Consider the following 20242-nt stretch of genomic DNA (forward strand, 5'->3'; position numbering starts at 1 on the left):
CATATGAAAAAAAAACATAGAAACATGAGTCTAATTGAGAAACTTTTGACAAAGACAGAGACTATTTTGAATTATTGTCAAAAGTTTCTCAATTAGACTCATGTTTCTATGTTTTTTTCACATGACGAGGGACTTAATTGAATTTTTTTTACAAAAACACTGACTGTTTTGAAATATTAATAAAATCAGGGACTAATTTGAGAACTACTTGCAAAGATAGGGATCAAATTGTCAGTTTACTCATATTTCTTTCCATTAACATTTGGGTTATTTAGCTCATCTCTCTCACACACACCTGCGCCTATTATGTTCCCACTACTTAATTTTATATACATTAACATTAGTTAGGAAGAAATGGGCAAACTTACAACACCAATCAAATTGAAGTTATCTCATCAATTTTAAATGGAGAGGAGCAAACTAATCACTCTCCTTCAACCTCAAGTTTGGTGAGTACTAAAAGCTTCGAAGAATTTTCAGTATGACAAATAGTCATTATGAAATGAATGATGATGTTTCTCTCTAAGTGATATGAAATGAGGAGAAATTATGTTCCATATATACTTGATGCTTACCTCAGAGGCATCTTAACGGTCTAACAAAAAGTTTATACTTGAGAAATGCAGAACAATTAGGGAACAATAACGCACCCACAAAGTTGAATTTATCTTTAGGTTTTTCCTCAAGTACTCTAGCTAAAGTACAAAGTCATGGTGGAACTACTTATTCCACTAAACCAAACACAATACATAGTAGAAAATTTTCGGGATCAATTGCACACAAGGGGTTGGTATAGATTTAATATTAAAAAGAACATCCACCCGAAGAGAACTCGAAGAAATTTCATGTAGAAATGGTCAAGATGAAACCCCTAGAGAGATGCCTTTATTTACCCAAATGGTATGACTAGATGTTGCTTTTAGATTTTAATCTAAATACATAGTCACTGAAACTTTTTTAACGATAATACAAATTGGAATGAGGAGAGTACAAGAGGTATTTCAATTTGGCATTTATATTATAGCAAAAACCAACTTGTTTCACTTAACTAAGAAGAAATAGTTACTTTATGAATATGATTTATGACTTTTAAACTATTTGATTGATAGCATATATATTATCGGTTGTATTATGAGTTGAATGAAGGATATAATATTCTAATTAAAGTATTGAAATAGTAAATGCAACAATATTAGAAAATGAAATTTTACTTTGTTAATAGAAAAAAGATGAGATATAATGTCAAATAAAAAATAAATGGGTAATATATATGTTGGATTTAATAGTTTACTCTTCATCATTCAAATTATTTTTTCTTCAAAAAAAAAAAATCATTTAAATTATTTTGTTTGTAGTGGAGAGACATAAAATTTTACAATCTTATTAATATATGAATCTAGGGTTACATATTTCCTATTTTATATTTGGATTCATTAATTGTTAAATTTATGCCATACTTTGCAATAGAGTCATGCAATTGTAGTTTTGTAGAACGATCACAAATCATAAAAAAAATATATATATAATTACTTTAACCTTTATCTAGGTAGACATTTTTTTAATATTGATTTCCATGTATAACAGACTGAAACTATCATGGATCGAGTACGTATTGGTCTACTTTTGAGGCTCCAGGTATACTTTTTTTTTTCCATAAACATATGCACATGTTACTATAATCAAATTATATATCTTATATTAATTTTATGAATAGTGATATATGTACAACCATTGGTGACAACTTTGATGACAACTATTATTTTCTCTCTTTTCATTGGTCAAAACAATAGAGAGAGAAAAAGGAAGAGAGAGAATAAGAATATAATGTGAGTATGAGATAGAAAGTTGTCAAAAAGTTATCATAAAATGGTTGTACAAATATCATTTCTCTAATTTTATGTTATCATTTTGTACATGGAGATTAAGGGATACACTAACTATATACTCCCTCCGTCCCAAATTGTATGTCGCTTTAGGAAAAAAAAATTGTTTCAAATTGTATGTCACTTTACAATATCAATGAAACATTAATGTTACTTTTTCTATTATATTCTTAACTATTTATTACTCTTTCTTCTTTCAATTCTTTCATTTATCTTTGTCATATCATTTATTAAGGACAATTTTGTAAAACAACTCATAATATCTATTTTCCACACAATATTAATTATATTTCTTAATATATGTGAAATGCCCAAAACGTCGTACAATTTAGGCCGGAACGAAGGGAGTATAATTTATAAATGTGATTTACAAGGTGTTATAACTATACATAACTTTTGTTACATATCGCCGAGGAAAACAGCTATTGTAAAAAAAAATTATGAAAATGAAAATCTATTTATATTAGATTTTAAAGAAAATATTTTTAACACAAAAGAGAATAATACAAAATCTCAATTTAAAATTTTTAAACAAACACAAAATAGTTTTATTTTTCTTATAAATCTCTAAAAAAGCATGATGACTATTCGAGTGATTGTTGCTAGTACTACTCAAAAATAATATCTTAATTATTTATATTAAAATTAATTTTAATTTATCTATAACAAACAAGTTCGTTTATTTAATATAGTTAAGAAATGACTGTTTCAAATTTTTTTGAATATATTTTTTATCTTTCTCTTACAATAATATATCATACTTCTCAAATTTTCTTTTTATTTTCATCTTTTATTATATCAATAGTCCATTCATGAAGATAATATTTTAAACTTTGAAAAAAAAAGTTCTAAAAAGGAACATTTTGCTTATAATTATAATTATTTTTTGTATTAAAACAAAAACTTCATGGAATAGTTACTATAAAAAGAGAAATTGTAAGCTAAGCTCTTATCACTGAGCTAACACATCAAGTTATAATTGTTTAAATCTAAGCACATAATCAATCACAAAAGCTCAAGATCGGTGTTATAATTGTTTAAATCTAAGCACATAATCAATCCCAAAAGCTCAAGATCGGTCTAAAAAATATGATGATGTTTGTGTTGAAGTCGTTTTCATATCTTAAACTTTTTACTTGTCATTAAAAACAAAAATTGATCTTAGAACAAATTACTTAATTTGAGTTGAATTTTGCGCTATAAATATTGATTTGCAGCTTTTAGTTGTGAAAATTTTAAAGACACAATTGAAGGCACTTCGGAAGATAAAGAATTGTGTTGCATTTGTCAGGTGAGCTCGGGCTATTTTTAATAATCATTTGGGATAACACGACAATGAGTTTTAGTAGATTAGTTAAACACATGAAACATTTTATAGTGATAGTTGTAGAAAATAGTTTATTTCTTTATATTATTGCCATTGTTATGTCAATCATAAGCTATTCCAAAAATAGATTATGGTATCTCGCTTTAATGGAGATTGATGGACACATTTGTAGATGAGTATTATATGTTCTTGTTTTGTCTAACAAATTTGATCCATGTTTAGGAGGCTTATGTAAATGGAGAAGAAATCGGAAAGTTAGATTGCACCCACTTTTTTCAATGTCAATTGCATCAAACAATGGCTAGTAGTAAATAACATATGCCCCTTTTGCAAAAGGAAGGGGATTATTTGTTGTTGATGATGTAAGTGATGGTTGATGAAGTTAGTATTTCGTGCTTACAGAAATGATAAACGAACACAAAACTTTAGACATAAATACCGTATAAAAATACTATGGTGTCTGTACTGTGTTTAATTTTTTATGTTCAGTTATCATAACGGTTTAACTTATTGCACTCGGTGTTGGTTTCATGAGATATATAAAAAGTTGGGATGTGCTACGCTTTTGGCGCTAGATTCAATTGTCAATCCATTGAAAAATAATTCTGATAAACAAAGTACAGATCGAATGTTATTATTAGGATTACATAGTTATATAAAGATTTCATTCTTTGAAGAATTATATTATCACCAATAGTTATTAAAAAAGGGTCAAATATCTGTAACTAATAGATAAAAAAAAAAAACTGGATAAAATGTTTGTCGCTAGTTAATATATATAAAAAACGAGATTAATATTTGTCACTAACACATAAAAAAACATGAGAAAAATATTTCTCATTGATAAATAAATAAATAAAAGAACATGGACGCATATTTCTGGGACAAAATATTTGTCACTGTTAAATATAAAAAAAATACAGGATAAATATTTGTCATTAATATATAAAAACTATGAGATAAATATTTGTCTTTGATAAATATATAAATAATAAAATAACACGGGACAAATATTTGAGCCAAAATAATTAAATCATGATGATCATAACAATTCCATTCAATTACGCTGAAACTGTCTAAAAAATAGGTTTAAAACATATCTTTTCCTACTTGTATTGTTTAATCAATGAAATATGTTATTCATTCCATTTCACTAACATTTAACAAATATGTGCGATTAAAAACGATGGATTGGATCGCTGTGAGCTTAACTCAGCTAGTAGGGATATTACATATTATATGTAAGGGTTGGGGTTCGAACCCCGGACACTCCACTTCTCCACAATTAAATTTAATTGTGTGATCTCTAGCCACTAGGCTACTAGACAAAAAAAAAAAAAAAACGATGGATCGGTTTAAGTGGTAAAGACTTAAGTTCCTTATGCATGTGGATTGGTTTAAGTAGTAAAGACTTGAGTTCCTGTAAGAAAAAGATCCGGTTGAAAAAGGAGAACACACCTTGTGTGCCTTATATGTTCCTCAACGGAGATTAATCACTAAAATGCGGCGGTCGAAATTTTGTACCAACATTAGATTAAAAATAAAAATAAATAAAAAATAACACCGACAAGTGAATTTGGGAAAAAATTTGTAGACCAAGTGCATTTGCCTATTTAAAGTTGAAATAGAACCACCGACAAAATCAAAATTACACTTTTGGGCAATTTCCTTCAAATTTCATGTAACAAGACAAAACAAAAGCATTTCTGACAGAGTGAAGCCAAAGAAAACTCATGTGGGAATCTAGTCAAGTAAATAAATAAATATACTCAAACCCCTTTAGATTACTACATAAATTATTACTCTATAGTTTCTCATTTATTACTTCCACGTATGGTATGATCGAGTCTATAGCTCATACGTACACTTGTTGGTAAGTCGAATAGGTTTACCCATTTTCTTCGGATCCATAATCAATGCACACTCAATTTTCTTGTTGAACTTTGGCTTCACCAATGCCCCTAATACATAAGCTTTTGACCTCACCATAATATTCAATGTCAATGGTACCGGTTCAACCGGTGAACCATTGACAGTGTTCAATCTTGCTCCACCTCCATATAGTGGAATATGACTTCCTTTCACCATCACTTTAATAGATCTTTGACTTTTTCTTGATTGATAAAACTTAGGCATCTGCACAAATATAATGACCATATAATGTAATATTTGATTAATTAATTTGGTAGTTACATGTGTATAGTAGAGTTAGACTTACATTTCCAGTTGCTAGTGTAAGCTGATAATAATTGAGATCTAATGGAGTTGATGCAACATGGACCCCAAAAAATGTTGCAGTGTTTCTAAATGTCATTTTCACAGTGGAATTCATGGACACCATGCTAGTGGCAACTCCTGACAAATCCGCACCCGCTTGAATAATAAATCTATCAAATGTTATACTCTGCCAAATATACACACACAAAACAAAAGAAAAATTAAATAAAAAAGATGAATATCAAATTTTAATTGAAAATTCAGCATTATATTTCACATTGTTATACCTGCTTGAAAAACCATGGTATTAAATGCATTACTATCTTAAAAGCCCACTTCAAATACAGATTTAGTATCATTAGTTATAGTCACAATGTGGTTTTATATTGACATCAAAAAATTAAATGTCACATCCAAAGAACAATTGTGACAACTTTTATTTGAATGCATATTTGAATTGACAGACTGAAACATTGACACTTATAAAATTTTAAGAAAGTAACATAATTCAATAGAATCAGAAGTGTCAATATTTGACAACAGACACTGGGACAAAGAGATTGACGGTATATTTGACAAGATCTACTACTATTTTGAGAAACTCTACACATTATAACAAAATTACAGTGTCAATATGATTCCGACAAATTCACGATGAATCTAGAGATGCACTAAAACCTACATTGAAATTAGAAATGATGGAGAAATACCTTGAGAAAAATGGCAGGTTTTTGAGGGCGACTTGCAGCCCAAAGAATAAGAGAGAAAACAGTGAAGACAACAAAGAAACAAACAACAAAAGCAGGAAAATAACATCTCCTAGGGAATCCACGATCTGCATCATCATCATCATCAAGAAGCCCTTCTTCTTCAATGGCATTGAACTGATCCTTCCAAGGACGCCAATTACCTTTCCTGTTATTATGGGAAGCTTGACTGCTCTTACGTGAGGCAGAGTATCTGGTGGAAGAAGATTCACGTGAATGTGGGCCCAACGATGAGTTGGAATGAGAATGAGGAGGAGATCCCAACGGGCTTTGAAGAGGGCTTGAGTTGAAGGAGTTTGTTGTTTTCTCACCGTCGTTGGAAGAGTCCCGTGATGGGCTTTGTACGTAGTAAACTGCACGAAGCCCATCACGTGATCTTGTCGGTGAGGATTGTGTTAGGCTGCTTACCTCGGAGTCTGTCTTGGCTAACATTGTAATGGTGGTGTTGTTGTTTTCTGGTTTCATTGTTGATGTGAAGTTTGAGTTTGGAAAAAAAGAGAAAGAGAAGAGTTTTTTTTTTTTTTTGAAGGAAGAAAGAGAAGAGTTATTGTTAGTGTAATTGGTGTATGAGTGGATGCAGAAGAATCTGCATAGCGTAAGTGTTGGGGCATGCAAGGACAGCTAGTGGTGAATATTTTAATTTTCCATTTTTTTAGCTTTGTTTACTGTTTACTAAGCTTTAGATCGTGGTGAGTAATTATTACTAAGTTTTAGAATTATTATTCCTTAAAAAAAGTTTTACAATTATTATTATTACCCTAATCATCCGTCTCAAATCATAAATCGATTAAATAATTTCATATAAATTAAAAAAAATAAAAAATTGTATTGGAATGAAAAACTATGAGTTATTTTGAATGGAGAAAATATTTTGTATGTTCATTGATTTGGTATTAATTTTGTTTGATATTTATTACTAGTAACTTAGTTTAATGAATACATACATAGAAAGAAATTTATTAGTAGTACTTGTCGGCAGCAAACAAATTTATGCATTTCTAATCAATAAATTGACTTGCATCCATATATGGCAACCCGTGAAAATAACTATCCTTGAATCAAGAATTTTACATCGGTCCAAGTGCGAGTCTTTTGTCATCAAGTTTGAGCAGTGAACAACTCGAATCTGTTGAGTTTTTAGCATTTTATTTATAAAAATGAAAGAAATGCAATATAAGATGTAATGAAAAATATTGTGATAATAGTAAGAGATAGATGCTCTAGGAAGAGAGGGAACATTTACTATTTGGAGATCGCATAACAAAAACAATTTGATAGATATACATGCATTTATCCCCGTGAGCTTAGCTCAGTTGGTAGGGATATTGCATATTATATGCAGGGGTCGGGGTTCGAACCCTGGACACTCCACTTCTCCACAATTTAATTGTGTAAGTTCTAGCCACTAGGCTACTTGACAAAAAAAAAAAGATATACATGCATTTACTAAAAATCCATAAGGTATAATTTTAACTTAAAATTAACATTTAGCACATCATTAACTACTTGCATGCAATTCATCTAAAAAATAAGATGTGAGATTGAGGCTGAAGGAAGCTATCCACTATTACTAATTGCTTGGATGAGACTCCAAGCCACTCCTTCAACTGGTTTGAAGTTCCATATTTTCCAATCCGTACTGGCTGCCAGCTCGTCTCAACCAAAATTTTGAAGGCAGAAACCAATGCCAGCACATCTCACATCATTAAAAGTTGACGCTTCAAGATTGCATTTCACATATTCATCTGTTGAAGTAGTCCACCGTGCCATTGCTGGTAATGCTGCGAAACTCGATGACAGTCTTGATGCAACTGGTCTGTTGTTAAAACACCCTAGATACGACTAAAAATGTCTTCAAAACCATTAGCTTCTAGCATAATAAGCTCCATAATATGCCGTAATTTCGATTTCCTCCAACAAGCAATGCTTACAACACAAACAAGAAAAATGTGCCAAGTGAATCATTTTGGCACATAATACAAGTGTATGAACAATCTATAACCTTCGGTTCATGATGACTTATATATCACCATTTGAGATGCAATTCTTAAATGCACTTTAACTTCTCGAAGGTTGTTTTGGCGTATTTTGACTTGATAGAAATAATCTTTAAATGAGCTCTAAGTTTTTGAAAGAGTTACATTTTTTTCAGTTGTAAGCAGAGAATTCCTTGGCAAATGATATACATATATCAATACATACTACGTTAATTATAGCATTTTAAATAGGCTACACCATCGAAAACCATGATCTGTATCACAGAAAACATGGTGAACCCAAACGTATATCCATGAGCATTTTGCATGGTACTTGGCGTTTAAAATATTTTCTTTTCACGCAGGAAATTTTAACAATACTATACATGATTCATAAGTTGCCAGAGCCCAGAAGTACTTATGTTTAGTACAAAAATGCTTGAATCAATAACTTGAAGAAAACTGTAACATTGAAACAGTCAATCTCAAGTGATGTTTATTATATAATCAAATATTTATTGCATAGCAATGCGATCAACGGAAAAGATGGATTATTTGCACCATAGGCCTTGAAAGAATATTGGTTCCTCCAACTTCAATATACAGTCAAAACATACTGAATAATACATCTATACTGTATGAAAAGAAATTTCTATCCAAATCCTTTTTGCCTTGTACACTGGGTTCTCAAGGCATGCAATTTTATTTGTCTTGTTATTACTGCAGCTCCCCAACTGGTGCCTCATTGAGCCACAAGAAATGAATGAACTCATATAATTTTGCACTCACACTAACCTGCATATACAGAAAATATTCAACATCATTCAACATGAAAACAAATGTATAATTTGAAGCAAGTTATAACTTCCTAACCTTGTATGGAGTTGGGTTAAGTTTCCTCATGTGGTCAGGCCGCATTTGCTCAAGTTGATTGATGCATCGTTCTCTAATTTCCTTCAGAGGTGGTAAAGGTTCTAGCTTTTTATCTTCAAAAAAAAAAAGTGAGTTACTAACGAAATGTACAAACTGACAGACATAATCTGCATCTCCTGAATATATGAATTGCCAATAAATGCTGGTAAGCCGCTTTATATACTGGAGCATTTCAAAGTGCAACTTTGATCATTCGGTGAATAATAGCATTTAACCATTTCATGTAGGAATTCATGAAGTGATAAATTTAGAGACCATAGTCTTTACAGATGAGACCACATCTTTTTTTTTCCATTCTTTATGGGGGTGAGAGGATTCAAAAGCTACAGCAAAAATTATAATAGTTGTGTAATGATGAATCACGGGATGCCCCTATAAATGATGGAGCACTTTCCTCTACCCTAAGCAAAGCTAGGTTGTTACTATCAATAAGCTACTATTAGTCTCCATGTTGCCACTACTTTTATAGTTAGTTCTCACCTAAATTCCCAGGCCAGTAACACCTTAGAAGCTCCTCAACACGCTGTGGCACCACATACGCTCTCTTGGATTCTTGAAAGGGATGGCGGCATAGGATTCTTTCTCCTACCTGTATATGAATAAAATAGGATCAGGTAAATTTTATGCCTACATTCATAAACTACTGTTGAACTCTTTTGATAGCAAGATATGCAAGCCAATAGGCTGGAAACTTTAAATAGAAGATGAGAAAATGATGCAAGGGAATATTGGATTTATATTAAGAAACAGAATACAGAATAGCAATTGAATATGGTCATTTTTCAAAACGGTAATATTGGAGTTCTGTCAATAGCTGCATCTACATTACTGGGCCACATTGGTTTTTCTTCATTAAGCCTGCCTGAAGGAAACCCATACAAATGTTGAAGGTACCTCATCAAATCATAATTATGCCTAACGATAATTGCTTTCAGCTCAGTGCTAAGTCCAAGCAAAAAAATGGATACATGCTTTAATCAAAGTGTTACCGTTCTTCCTAAATTTTCCCTAACCAGGCATGCTGGTGAAAACATGCACTAACACTTGCAAACCCCATCGGCAGGAGTGGGTACAAAGAGAAAACACTGGAAAAAAAAGTAGTGTCAGAAAACTAAGTCAAACAAAATAATACCTTTGGAGGGGGTTCATCTTCTCCGGTCATTATGTCTACCAGGGGATAACCTTCTTTCCCATACAACCTATAGGATCGCTTCTTACATGGAATAGAGACCTAAATACAGGAAAAGATAATCATTAAATTCCAAATAGAGTATTAAATTAAACTATCAAGTTCGAATGTTCAAACCTTTGACACATCTTCAGAAAGTTTGATACGAGGCTGATTATTAATGTCAACCAGCTTGAAAACAACACCTAAGGCAGCTTGAGCATAACATGTGACCAGGTATGTACCAATTCCGAAGGCATCAACCTCATGACCCTGCAGACAAAATTCAATCCAATCAAAAGGTAATGGCAAGAAATTATAATTTATAAGACTTATTATTTTTTTAAACAAATTTATAAGACTTTGTTAGTTTTACCTTTTTGTCAAGATTAAAATAAATAGAATGACGGTGTTTTCAACTCTATCTCCACACACACATAACAAGAGAAAAATCTAAGACATTGTAGCATTCATTTTATTAGAACAATGATGTGGTGAGATATTTTTCAGCACAAATCACTAAAAATAGGATTATTTAAAATAACCGGATTTAATATATATTCTATTAGTAACTTAGAACATATTATTGGAAACTAAGGCTGTGCCTGTGTATCTGAAACTACACCCAGTAAATTATGTTAATATTTCCATGTTTAGCACCAAAACTCATTCGATGTAACCAAGACTCCTCAAGTGTAATGATTGTTGTCATCACAATCATGGTAAGAAACCGTGTTACACATACATGGAAAATAACTTGCTCGCTATCATTGAGAATAATAACAATATATGTATATGTCACAAAATTGCAGTTATACACATTAAAGATATGACAGATTTCAGCTGTATGCAAACCTGTGCACTAAAATAAGCATTTAGATAGTTTCGAATTCCTTTTATACACTAGTATCTTGACGTACATGTTAAGTTTGCCAATTTAATAAAATTTAAAATCTCTAATAACTATCCACTTCAATATAAACTTAGTTTTATTTAGATGAAGAAAATATTTTGATAATAATCCTAGCAGTTCTAGTAATTTATATTTTAAGATCCAAAGTTACAGAGCAAAAGGGATCATCTACTACCAAATCAAGGTTTTGAGATAATATATAATTATGGAGTTTAGAAATGCAAATGAATATGCAAGAAATCAACAATTAAAATTTGTACCAATTATAAACACCAACAAAAACACGTGCAATAACTTCTCTATAGAAATTTTTATGACGTGCTGAATTTTACGTGCGCGCATACACACTAGAGATTGCTCTGTTGTTATGCAGAAATAATGCAAATCACTAGACAAATTACAAGTTTCAGTTTGCAATGAACTACCTGTTTGTTTAAAGCATCTAATGTTTCCTCGTTGAGATCATTACTAGCAGTGATTATCAACTTCCCAAATCCAGGCACCCCAAATTCTTTCTCAATGGAGCAAAAGAACTTCCTGGCTTGACAAGACAAATATGCAAGGTCACCAGAATCCAATCTAATGCCACCTGCTTTGTATCTGCAAGGACATCATCTAAGGTCAGCTAAGAATAAATGACATGATTCTCTGAAAAGGGTGAATGGATGATGCTTCCTTTGCAGGATTTGTAACTTATCAGTTATAACACACTAGTAAATTAACAACAGGCTCCAGCAATCATTAAGTTGAAAATAACAAACATCATAGCAAACTCATAACCTAACATGGATAAAATAATTCTCATATAGAAAACACGTGCAACAAATGCTGGCAGACTACACAAAGAAAACTAACAAAATGCAAAAATAGAGTAAAAATGGCGCAACTTGATGCTGTAAAGCTCTTGATATGAAAAGGTCCACAGAAGAGTCGGCCGTTATGATAGGCAACCTTTCATTGGAGTCTGAGCTGATAGTTGAAGAAGCAATTCACAACATCAATTATATCCTTACAAATAGCAAACAAATAGTGCCTAATGAGTTCATATAACAACATCAAGTGGATCCTAATCAATATCATTATTGGGTTGCTATTGCATCGAGACCATTAGAAGTTTCTAACTTCCTATCACCATTAATTCCTTGTACCATATCTATGTCAATATTACAACAGCTTATCACTTTTCACTCATTTGGAAAAGGAGAAAAAACAAATATCCAACACTTCATATCCCAGTTATCTAAAAATCAAATGGAAAATGAACACAACAAAAATCCATGGTCATGTAAAGCATCTAATCAACTGATAATAATAACATAAAAACTTTCTGACATACCCTAAATCACCAAGAGCTAATGCAACTGCACAGAAGTTGGGGATTCCACTTCTCATTACCTGTCAACAAATGCAAAATGTAATCATCTAATGAAATAGCAAAACCAAAGTAGGGGAAGGAATGAATCAATGAACCCAAAAAAAGGAAATAGCAGTTTTTGCAATTGGATAATTAATATTTTCAACAGCAGGATGTAAGATATAACAATTAGCAGGCAGGCAGAATTCGGCGAGTACCTATCGATACCTAAACACACATATTTAAGTGCACAACCATTCACTCTATCTTTTGTATACGCCACAATAATGTATCCCATCCATTCCTAGTTTCTAATACTTCTCAATTATATTGTTAGTGGTTGAAATTGAGACCATGCTTGGGGAAAGGGGGATAGAAGTATAACATCTTTCTAAGAAAACGAAAACATGCTCACAAAAGTCATATAGGAACATAATTAGGATTTACCCACAAGCATTTTTCATTTCTAGTTAAAATGATTTTAAGATTACACATGAATGATGGCTATTTAAGAAATGGAAAGCTGGTAAAAAAGTACTTACATCATATGTGTCTACAAGGGCAAGAAAGTTGTCAGGAAATGCGAATGCATAAGATATGAATGCTGCCAACTCGCTTTGATTGGTCTCACCAAAAACACCATTTAACAACTGCAAAGTGGGGACACTGATTAGAATTTTCACTGATAAATCTATCACTGATGTGTCCACAAAAGGTCATGCGGCCATCTCCAATGAAATTCAATAATAATTGTGTGATGTTAGTGTGTGACTCCCCTAAACCCTAAAATGCTTGTTAGAGACCCAAAATAGTGATTCCGGATTTTATAGAGCAAAAAAAAGGGCATCCTGTGCCTAAAGCTCCCGCATATGCAGGGTCCGGAAAGTGGTCCCACCATTTTCGTGTATTGTACACAGCCTTACCCTGTTTTTTACACAAGAGGCTGTTTCCAAGGCTTGAACCTATGACCTTTTAGTCACACGACAACAACTTTACCGTTTCCTTAAGGCTCCCCCTTTTAGAGTAAAATCCTAGGAATATTTTTTTAGGGAACAAAACCGAAGTTCAATCATTTTACAATGATTAAAATAGTAATTTAATATTTTGGAAGGATGGAAACCAAAGAAATTTTGTATACAAGAATTAAAACCAAAATTTGTTTATTTATAAGGTCCAAAAACATAGTTAATACCAAAAAGATCCAAGATATTCTCTCAGGTGTGAAGTACTCCTCCGACTCAATTCAAATACACTATAAACAGGAAAAAGAATATATATATATATATATATATACCTAAAGAGCATTTATACCCAAAATATATTGAAATTCTAGATAAACCTTAGTTTGAACATATTCTTAAAAAACTTTACATTTTCTTAAATTAAATATAATTTCCTATGTAAAAAAACATGAAAAGATAACACTGTCATAATATCTGAATAGTAACGCAAGATTAAAGTAACTTGTTAAGATTCTCAGAAGTAAGAAAAGATAACACTATCTCAAATAACAAAATAAAATAATTATCTTAAATTAATATTCTAATCTACATCAATGGGCTCTTGCATAAGGATGGCACCTGACACAAACACAGCAAAAAGGAAAAAAACAGGAGGCAGTTAAGAGCCATAGAAAAAAGTGATAATAAGACTGTGTTTGAATATCTAATGCTTGGTGGAATTTAATCGAAAAAAATTCGCATTTGATTGTTTGGATATGTAGGTGATGGAGTAGATAAAATTTGTTCTATCCAATTCTGCCCTTTTTGTTTGAAAACTCGGTATCCGGCCCAAGGACTGACTAATTTTGGGGTCCAATCCCACCATCCACTTGTGGGGGGGCCCGTTTAATGCTAGAGCAAAGGCATATATGGACTAGCCCACCGAAATTGGCACTGTGGGGGGGAGCAAGAGGAGCACACTCCAAGGTCCCAAGCCAACACCACCAGGCCAACCCCAGTGGAAGGAAAGAAAGGGAAGAGTATTGGATGAATAAGATGGAACATGTTCCATTATATTCCACTTCATATTATCATATTTCAAATAACTCAAACAAGGTAAGCTTTATAAATTAATTCCATATCGCTCAATCATATCAATTTCCATCAACTCGACATAGCTTAAAGATGTAAATGCTTATATATCCTAGCACCTGAATTTTGCTCAGCCATGTTTGAACCAGACTAACAAAATCTTCACATGTACTTGAACCATCTTTTCTACGAAGTGACCTGTCAGTAATCTCATCAAGGCTCTGCAAATCATAAGATAGACAAAGTAAAGGACACATATAAGTAACAGAAGAAACATAACAGAAAGTACCTCAAGTCATAAAAAGTACAATAATATTAAAAACAAAATTATCTTCATAAACATTGACCAAACATGTAATGAATTTCAGTGAATAGGTTACACACCATATATGAGCTAACGAAAGCATGAGAATGTGTACCACGAAGCGGGATCCCAAATAACTTCCCCGCTGCAACATTGCTATTGGCAGACATGAAAAAGGCAAGTTATGAAAGATCAAAGCTACACAAAAGCAATGTGAGAATTTAAAATTCATAAATCAAAATTCAACGCAATCAGTCCCTCCATCTGAAAAATAAGAATAATGTCGTTATAATTTGATAATTAATGTTTACTTCTAATCCTTTCCCACATTCAATTACCTTCCTACTTCAGATTTCTTTCTCAAAATCAATTTTGATTTATTCTTGCAAACTGACAGCACTATTTGTGAAACAGAAAATGGGATTTGGTAAGAGATGCCACTTGAACTGATTTAGGGTGCATTTGTTTTATCTTTTTTTAAGCTAAAAATCTACTTCAAAAACAAGGAGGTTAACATTTTTGTAGGTTTTAAAAACAAGTGATTTTACAGGTAGTAAATAAACAGGAATAGCTTCAGAGTTTTTAAAAAGCTCAACGAAAAAGAAATCTATAGATTTTTTTAACACAATTTTTTTTTTTTTAAAGTTGAAAAAATGCACCCTTAGCTCTATCGTCTGTATTACAAACTTTTCACGGTGATCACAGATTTACCACAATCATTCGAACCATAGCCAAGAAGTCTAGCGTGTGGGAGTCATTTTTACCAAATTCAGTTACAATGTACATGCTAACAGGAGTTACACTGGAGTCGTGAAAAGTAGAATTACATGCCATTTCATCAATGTAACAATACTTTCAGCGTCCAACTATGTCCTGCATCTAGATCAACAGTAAATAAGTTAGTTTAGATGTTAATACCTTGTTGCGTCAAATCCACCAATATAACAATACTTTGACGCTGAAATTCCACCATCAGGCCCCTACATTCAACATGAGAGTTTCTTTTGATGAATATTAAAGGTCGATACCTAATTTACCCATAAAAAAAATATTTTAAAAGACTGTAACCTGAGCCCTTCGTAGTCCAAACTCAAGTAAAGTTTTGGATTTTCCAGCAACTTTGCGATGCCTTGCAGCATTCGTAGAAACTAATGATGCAAAATTAATTAGATTCACAAAGGGAGTCTCTAGCAATTGAACAGCCTGAACAATATCACAGTCGTATTAATGAATGAAGTAGGTAATCTTTGAAACAAATCAACATTAAAAGAGGGTATTAATGGCGGAAAGTACTCACAGCAACCGGACCTTCAACTCTAAGCAAGGGTATCTTAGGAAAAACAACTGTCCCCTCGGGAATAGCATAAACCTCAACATCAGAGCAGTCAAGTCCTCTAAGATAGTCAAAGAATGCATCCTAAATTTAATTGATCATTATTGATAAGTAAAAATATTTTGAAAGGAGAATCTTCAAATAATGTCAGCACTCAGTAGCATTATTCTTTCCACATAATCACAACAAACAAAGTTATCAACCACACTATATCATGTCTCCACATGGTACAAAGCTATTTAAAAGGAAACAGGCAACAAAAATGTATAAAGAAGACAAATTCCCTTTGAACAAAGTTTCTTGACTCGTTATATCCGTCGTTTAAATTTTTTAAGTTTTCAGTGACACCTAGTTGAACATGCTAACACAGTTGATGTTAATGATAAAAACGTAAGCGGAAAAAAGAAAAAGCAACAGTTTCATGTCCTGAAGAAGTATAATAAATATAAAGCAACTTTTACATCTGAGGTTGTTTACAACTTAACAAGCATATCCGTGTCTCAAGAACCGGAAACAAACTGCACTTTTAATAAGGATGTGTATCTTGGCAAGGTTTCCCGACAGTAAACATTTGTAATCCATGTAAGTGTTGACAGTCACAGATTGCGGAAAATAACAGTTTGTTGAAATTCTGCTACGCAATAGTGCTATAGCGCCCCTGTAGCCATTATTCGACAACATTTTGTACCAAATAACATATCACGGAGCATTAGCGGTTTGTTCAAACTCCACTACGCTATAGCATTGTAGCACCGCTATTTAATAAAACTGATCCATGTAGTGCTAGTTCTATCCACAACTCATTTGACAGTCATCTAATTTCCGCTTTCTTTATTGTCACAGACGATCTGTTTGTTTAAAGTTATAAAAAAATGGTTTTTGATGTTTTAGTTATGTTTGTGTCTAAGCTTTTCTCAAAACTCATTGTTAAAAAAATGATTTTTATACTTAAAATGAAATAGTTATGGATGCACGTATCTCACTCAAAAAGTGGGTAAGGGTAAAATATCTACATCCAAAATGATTATCACTGATTTTATAATCCATAATAGACACCCCAATAATTTCCTATTATTGAAAATTTGTCAGTAATAAAACTGAATTCATAATACTAAAAAACTCCAATCCTTCCCCAAATTTCAATCAGCATAACCATGACCATAACTAAACAATGAAAGCAATAGCAAGGGCGACGAGGAACACAATATAGTTTACCTCACAAGAAGGAGACAAACTTTGCCTAACAAAATCAATCTCATCCTCACTGAGTTTGAAATTAGCTATGAACCTTATGCATTCTTCCAATCCAGAAAACACAGTATACTCCCCGCCAAATGGATTCTTCCGAAAATACAAATCAAATCTGAAAAGCAAATAACAAATTCACAACAACTCAATCTTCTTACAATCACAAAATATCAACATGTAGAGCCATGATTGAACCACAATGAATCGTATCAACACTAGCCCAAAAATCATTTAAAAAAAAAAAAAACCATATCTGGTTCCAGGACTGACTAATACGGGGACCAATCCCACCGTCCCGTAGCTGGGCCATTTAAGGGTCTGTTTGGCAAGGCAATTTTTTGAGCTTATAGCTTATATCTTATGTCTGATAAGCTCTTTTGACTAGAAAAGACCCGTTTGGTAACTGTCACTTTCTCACAAGCTTATAGCTTACTTTTTACTACATTTTTTATAAGCTAATCAAGTAGCTTATAGCTTAAAAAGTTTATCATCTTTTATGTCATTTCATATTTTTAAGTTAGTTTAACCGATAATTTTATCAAACACTACAAATTCAATCAGCTAATTTATCATCTATCCTATCAATTATTCGCTATTTTTTTACCAAACAGGGCCTAAAGCCACAACAAGCTTTATATGGACTAGCATACATAAATTGACACCGAGAGAATTCAAACCTGAGACATTAAGAGGAGTGCACGTGGGTCTCTAAAATCCTAAATGAATCAAAACCAACTAAAAACATAAAAAATCACACTCAATTCAGCAAAATTCAAAACCATATAAAAAATCTAACCAACACGCAAATTCCACTAAAACTAATCATCAAGCAACAAAGGAAAACAAAAAAAAAAAAGAATTGAATTTCAAAATTCAACAAAAATGAAGAAAGGAATACTAACACAGCACGTTCTTGATGCTTATTAGCTTTCCAATAAGCATAAGCCATGGTGAATTGATAGAGATCATTGAGAAGAGGAGTGACCATAGGATTCGTAGGTCCATGAATGGAACCATTCGAAGTTCGTTCGTTGTTGTTGTTCTTCGCTGCTTCCATCGTGTGTGTGTGTGTGTTTTGGTTTTTTGTGTTGGTGATAGTTTCAAGTTGTTATTGGCGCTTTTATTTATATGGATTGAGTCACAAGCGTGAGCGTGACGCTTAATAATCAGGGCAGGAGAAAGATACTTTATGGTATTTTCCAAGAAAAATAACACCCAAAGACTATAAGACCAAGACTATGAATTCAACTATTTATTCTTTCAACTATGAATTCATCAAATACTATAGTATAGTATTTCTTTCAAAAAAAAAAAAAAATACTATAATAGGGATATTGGAACATGTCAAAGTTAGAGTCTTAGATTTTTCATTTATTCATATTAAGACGTGAAATTTAACGATTAGACTACTTTTAATTTTAGTATTTATTTTGGTAAAACCGCAATTGACCAATTCATAATTTTGATTATGCAATTTGGTGATGAGGCAATAAATTATCCATTTTCGATCACTTGTATTTTTTTTTAATTGATCTTCTTTTAACTTTGTATGCTCGGTTACTACTTAATTTAATATCCTATGTTTGAAAGACTCTGAAAAATTAAATCATTAATTTTCATGTGAGGTCGCCTAATATATTTTTAGGTCATCAAATAGGATGGTTTAAATCTTAGGTTTGTGAAGTGGAATCAAAAGGTATACAATATAAATAAGGTAACCAAGATTGCAATTTAATAGGGAATCAAAACTAATCTTTTTAATGTAAACAATCATAGTTCTCTTGTAAAAAATAATATTAATAATCATAGTCAGATCCAGCTTTGTGTTGTGGGTTGGTAATGCTTGTTGTTTATGGACTGTCTTCTAGTACTAGGTAGGCAAAATGGGAGTTGGATTGTTGGACTTGATTGAAGGATGAGTGATAAAAAATTGGCTTTCGAGATTTTCCAGCATAATCAGATTGTTAATTAATGATTAATGTTTGTCCTCTGTCTCTAGCCGCCGGCAACAAGCTTTGATTTTCTTCTACTTTGTTGAACAGTGATTTTTTTAAAAATGGACGAAATAATAAATAATTATTGAAATTTATATAAGTGGAGAGATCGGTGTTCGAATGTCAGACAGAGTGTTCGATTTAATAATTTTGTTATTTTTTTCTAAACAAACAATTTATATATTTTTGTCGATTGAGTTAGAATTTATAGATTAAATTAATTTTTGAGCAGTGATTTTTTTTAAAAATAGACGAAATGATAAATAATTATTGAAATTCATATAAGTGGAGGAATCGATGATCGAATGTCAGACAGAATGTTTGATTTAACAATTTTGTTATTTTTTTTTTAAAAAACAATTTATATATTTTTGTCGATTGAGTTAGAGTTTATAGATTAAATTAATTTTCTTTTTACCTAACAATATATATTTATTTTATTTTATATCTTTGATGAAGAACGAAATATTTTAGATGGATGGGAGGGGAATCAAGAACAATACAAGAAAAATAATCAAGGTGTTCCAATCTAGTTAAGACATCAATACAATTATTGATTCACGGTAAATGTGGTTAACAATAACATGTTAGTCATTCTTAAAAGAAAATAAAAAAAATAACATGTTAGTCATTATGAATTAGGGAAATATTTTATGATAGGAGAGTGTCAAGAGAGATCGTGGAAGTGAAACTTTTCTTAACGATAGTGGATAGTATGAGTCTATGAAACAAGGATACTCTTCAGATTAGCATGTTTCAGTATCAGACATCTATCGTGACCGACATCAACAC

The 20242-nt window shown here is 31.9% G+C and overlaps 2 protein-coding genes across 2 annotated transcripts; both read right to left on the reverse strand.

The window, feature by feature from the left end:
• Positions 1 to 4797: 4797 nt before the first annotated feature.
• LOC25493456 (uncharacterized) lies at positions 4798 to 6813 on the reverse strand. Its single transcript, XM_039832927.1, has 3 exons — positions 6138 to 6813; positions 5429 to 5614; positions 4798 to 5346 (listed from the first exon to the last, which is right to left on the reverse strand). The coding sequence occupies exons 1-3, from the start codon at positions 6657 to 6659 to the stop codon at positions 5059 to 5061; spliced, it is 996 nt and encodes a 331-aa protein (XP_039688861.1). The 5' UTR covers positions 6660 to 6813; the 3' UTR covers positions 4798 to 5058.
• A 1785-nt stretch (positions 6814 to 8598) lies between these two features.
• LOC25493458 (nicotinate phosphoribosyltransferase 2) lies at positions 8599 to 18660 on the reverse strand. Its single transcript, XM_013601959.3, has 15 exons — positions 18359 to 18660; positions 17424 to 17571; positions 16173 to 16292; positions 15944 to 16078; positions 15794 to 15855; positions 14956 to 15031; positions 14691 to 14792; positions 13081 to 13188; positions 12521 to 12579; positions 11610 to 11784; positions 10410 to 10544; positions 10236 to 10334; positions 9584 to 9692; positions 9044 to 9156; positions 8599 to 8965 (listed from the first exon to the last, which is right to left on the reverse strand). Exons 1-15 carry the CDS (start codon positions 18511 to 18513, stop codon positions 8888 to 8890), a joined length of 1674 nt encoding a protein of 557 aa, XP_013457413.1. The 5' UTR covers positions 18514 to 18660; the 3' UTR covers positions 8599 to 8887.
• Between the last annotated feature and the right edge of the window lie 1582 nt (positions 18661 to 20242).

This window comes from Medicago truncatula, chromosome 4, assembly GCF_003473485.1.
Source record: "Medicago truncatula cultivar Jemalong A17 chromosome 4, MtrunA17r5.0-ANR, whole genome shotgun sequence".
Taxonomy (NCBI): Eukaryota; Viridiplantae; Streptophyta; class Magnoliopsida; order Fabales; family Fabaceae; genus Medicago; species Medicago truncatula.

Coding starts and splice junctions, on each gene's coding strand:
- LOC25493458 (XM_013601959.3), bottom strand. CDS start 18,513: ATGGAAGCAGCGAAGAACAACAACAACGAACGAACTTCGAATGGTTCC. Junction 15,032..15,793: donor GGTGGATTTGACGCAACAAG/GTATTAACATCT, acceptor GTCTGCCAATAG/CAATGTTGCAGCGGGGAAGT. Junction 12,580..13,080: donor CCCTTGTAGACACATATGAT/GTAAGTACTTTT, acceptor ATTTGTTGACAG/GTAATGAGAAGTGGAATCCC.
- LOC25493456 (XM_039832927.1), bottom strand. CDS start 6,659: ATGAAACCAGAAAACAACAACACCACCATTACAATGTTAGCCAAGACA. Junction 5,615..6,137: donor AACCTGCCATTTTTCTCAAG/GTATTTCTCCAT, acceptor TATATTTGGCAG/AGTATAACATTTGATAGATT. Junction 5,347..5,428: donor TTACACTAGCAACTGGAAAT/GTAAGTCTAACT, acceptor ATATTTGTGCAG/ATGCCTAAGTTTTATCAATC.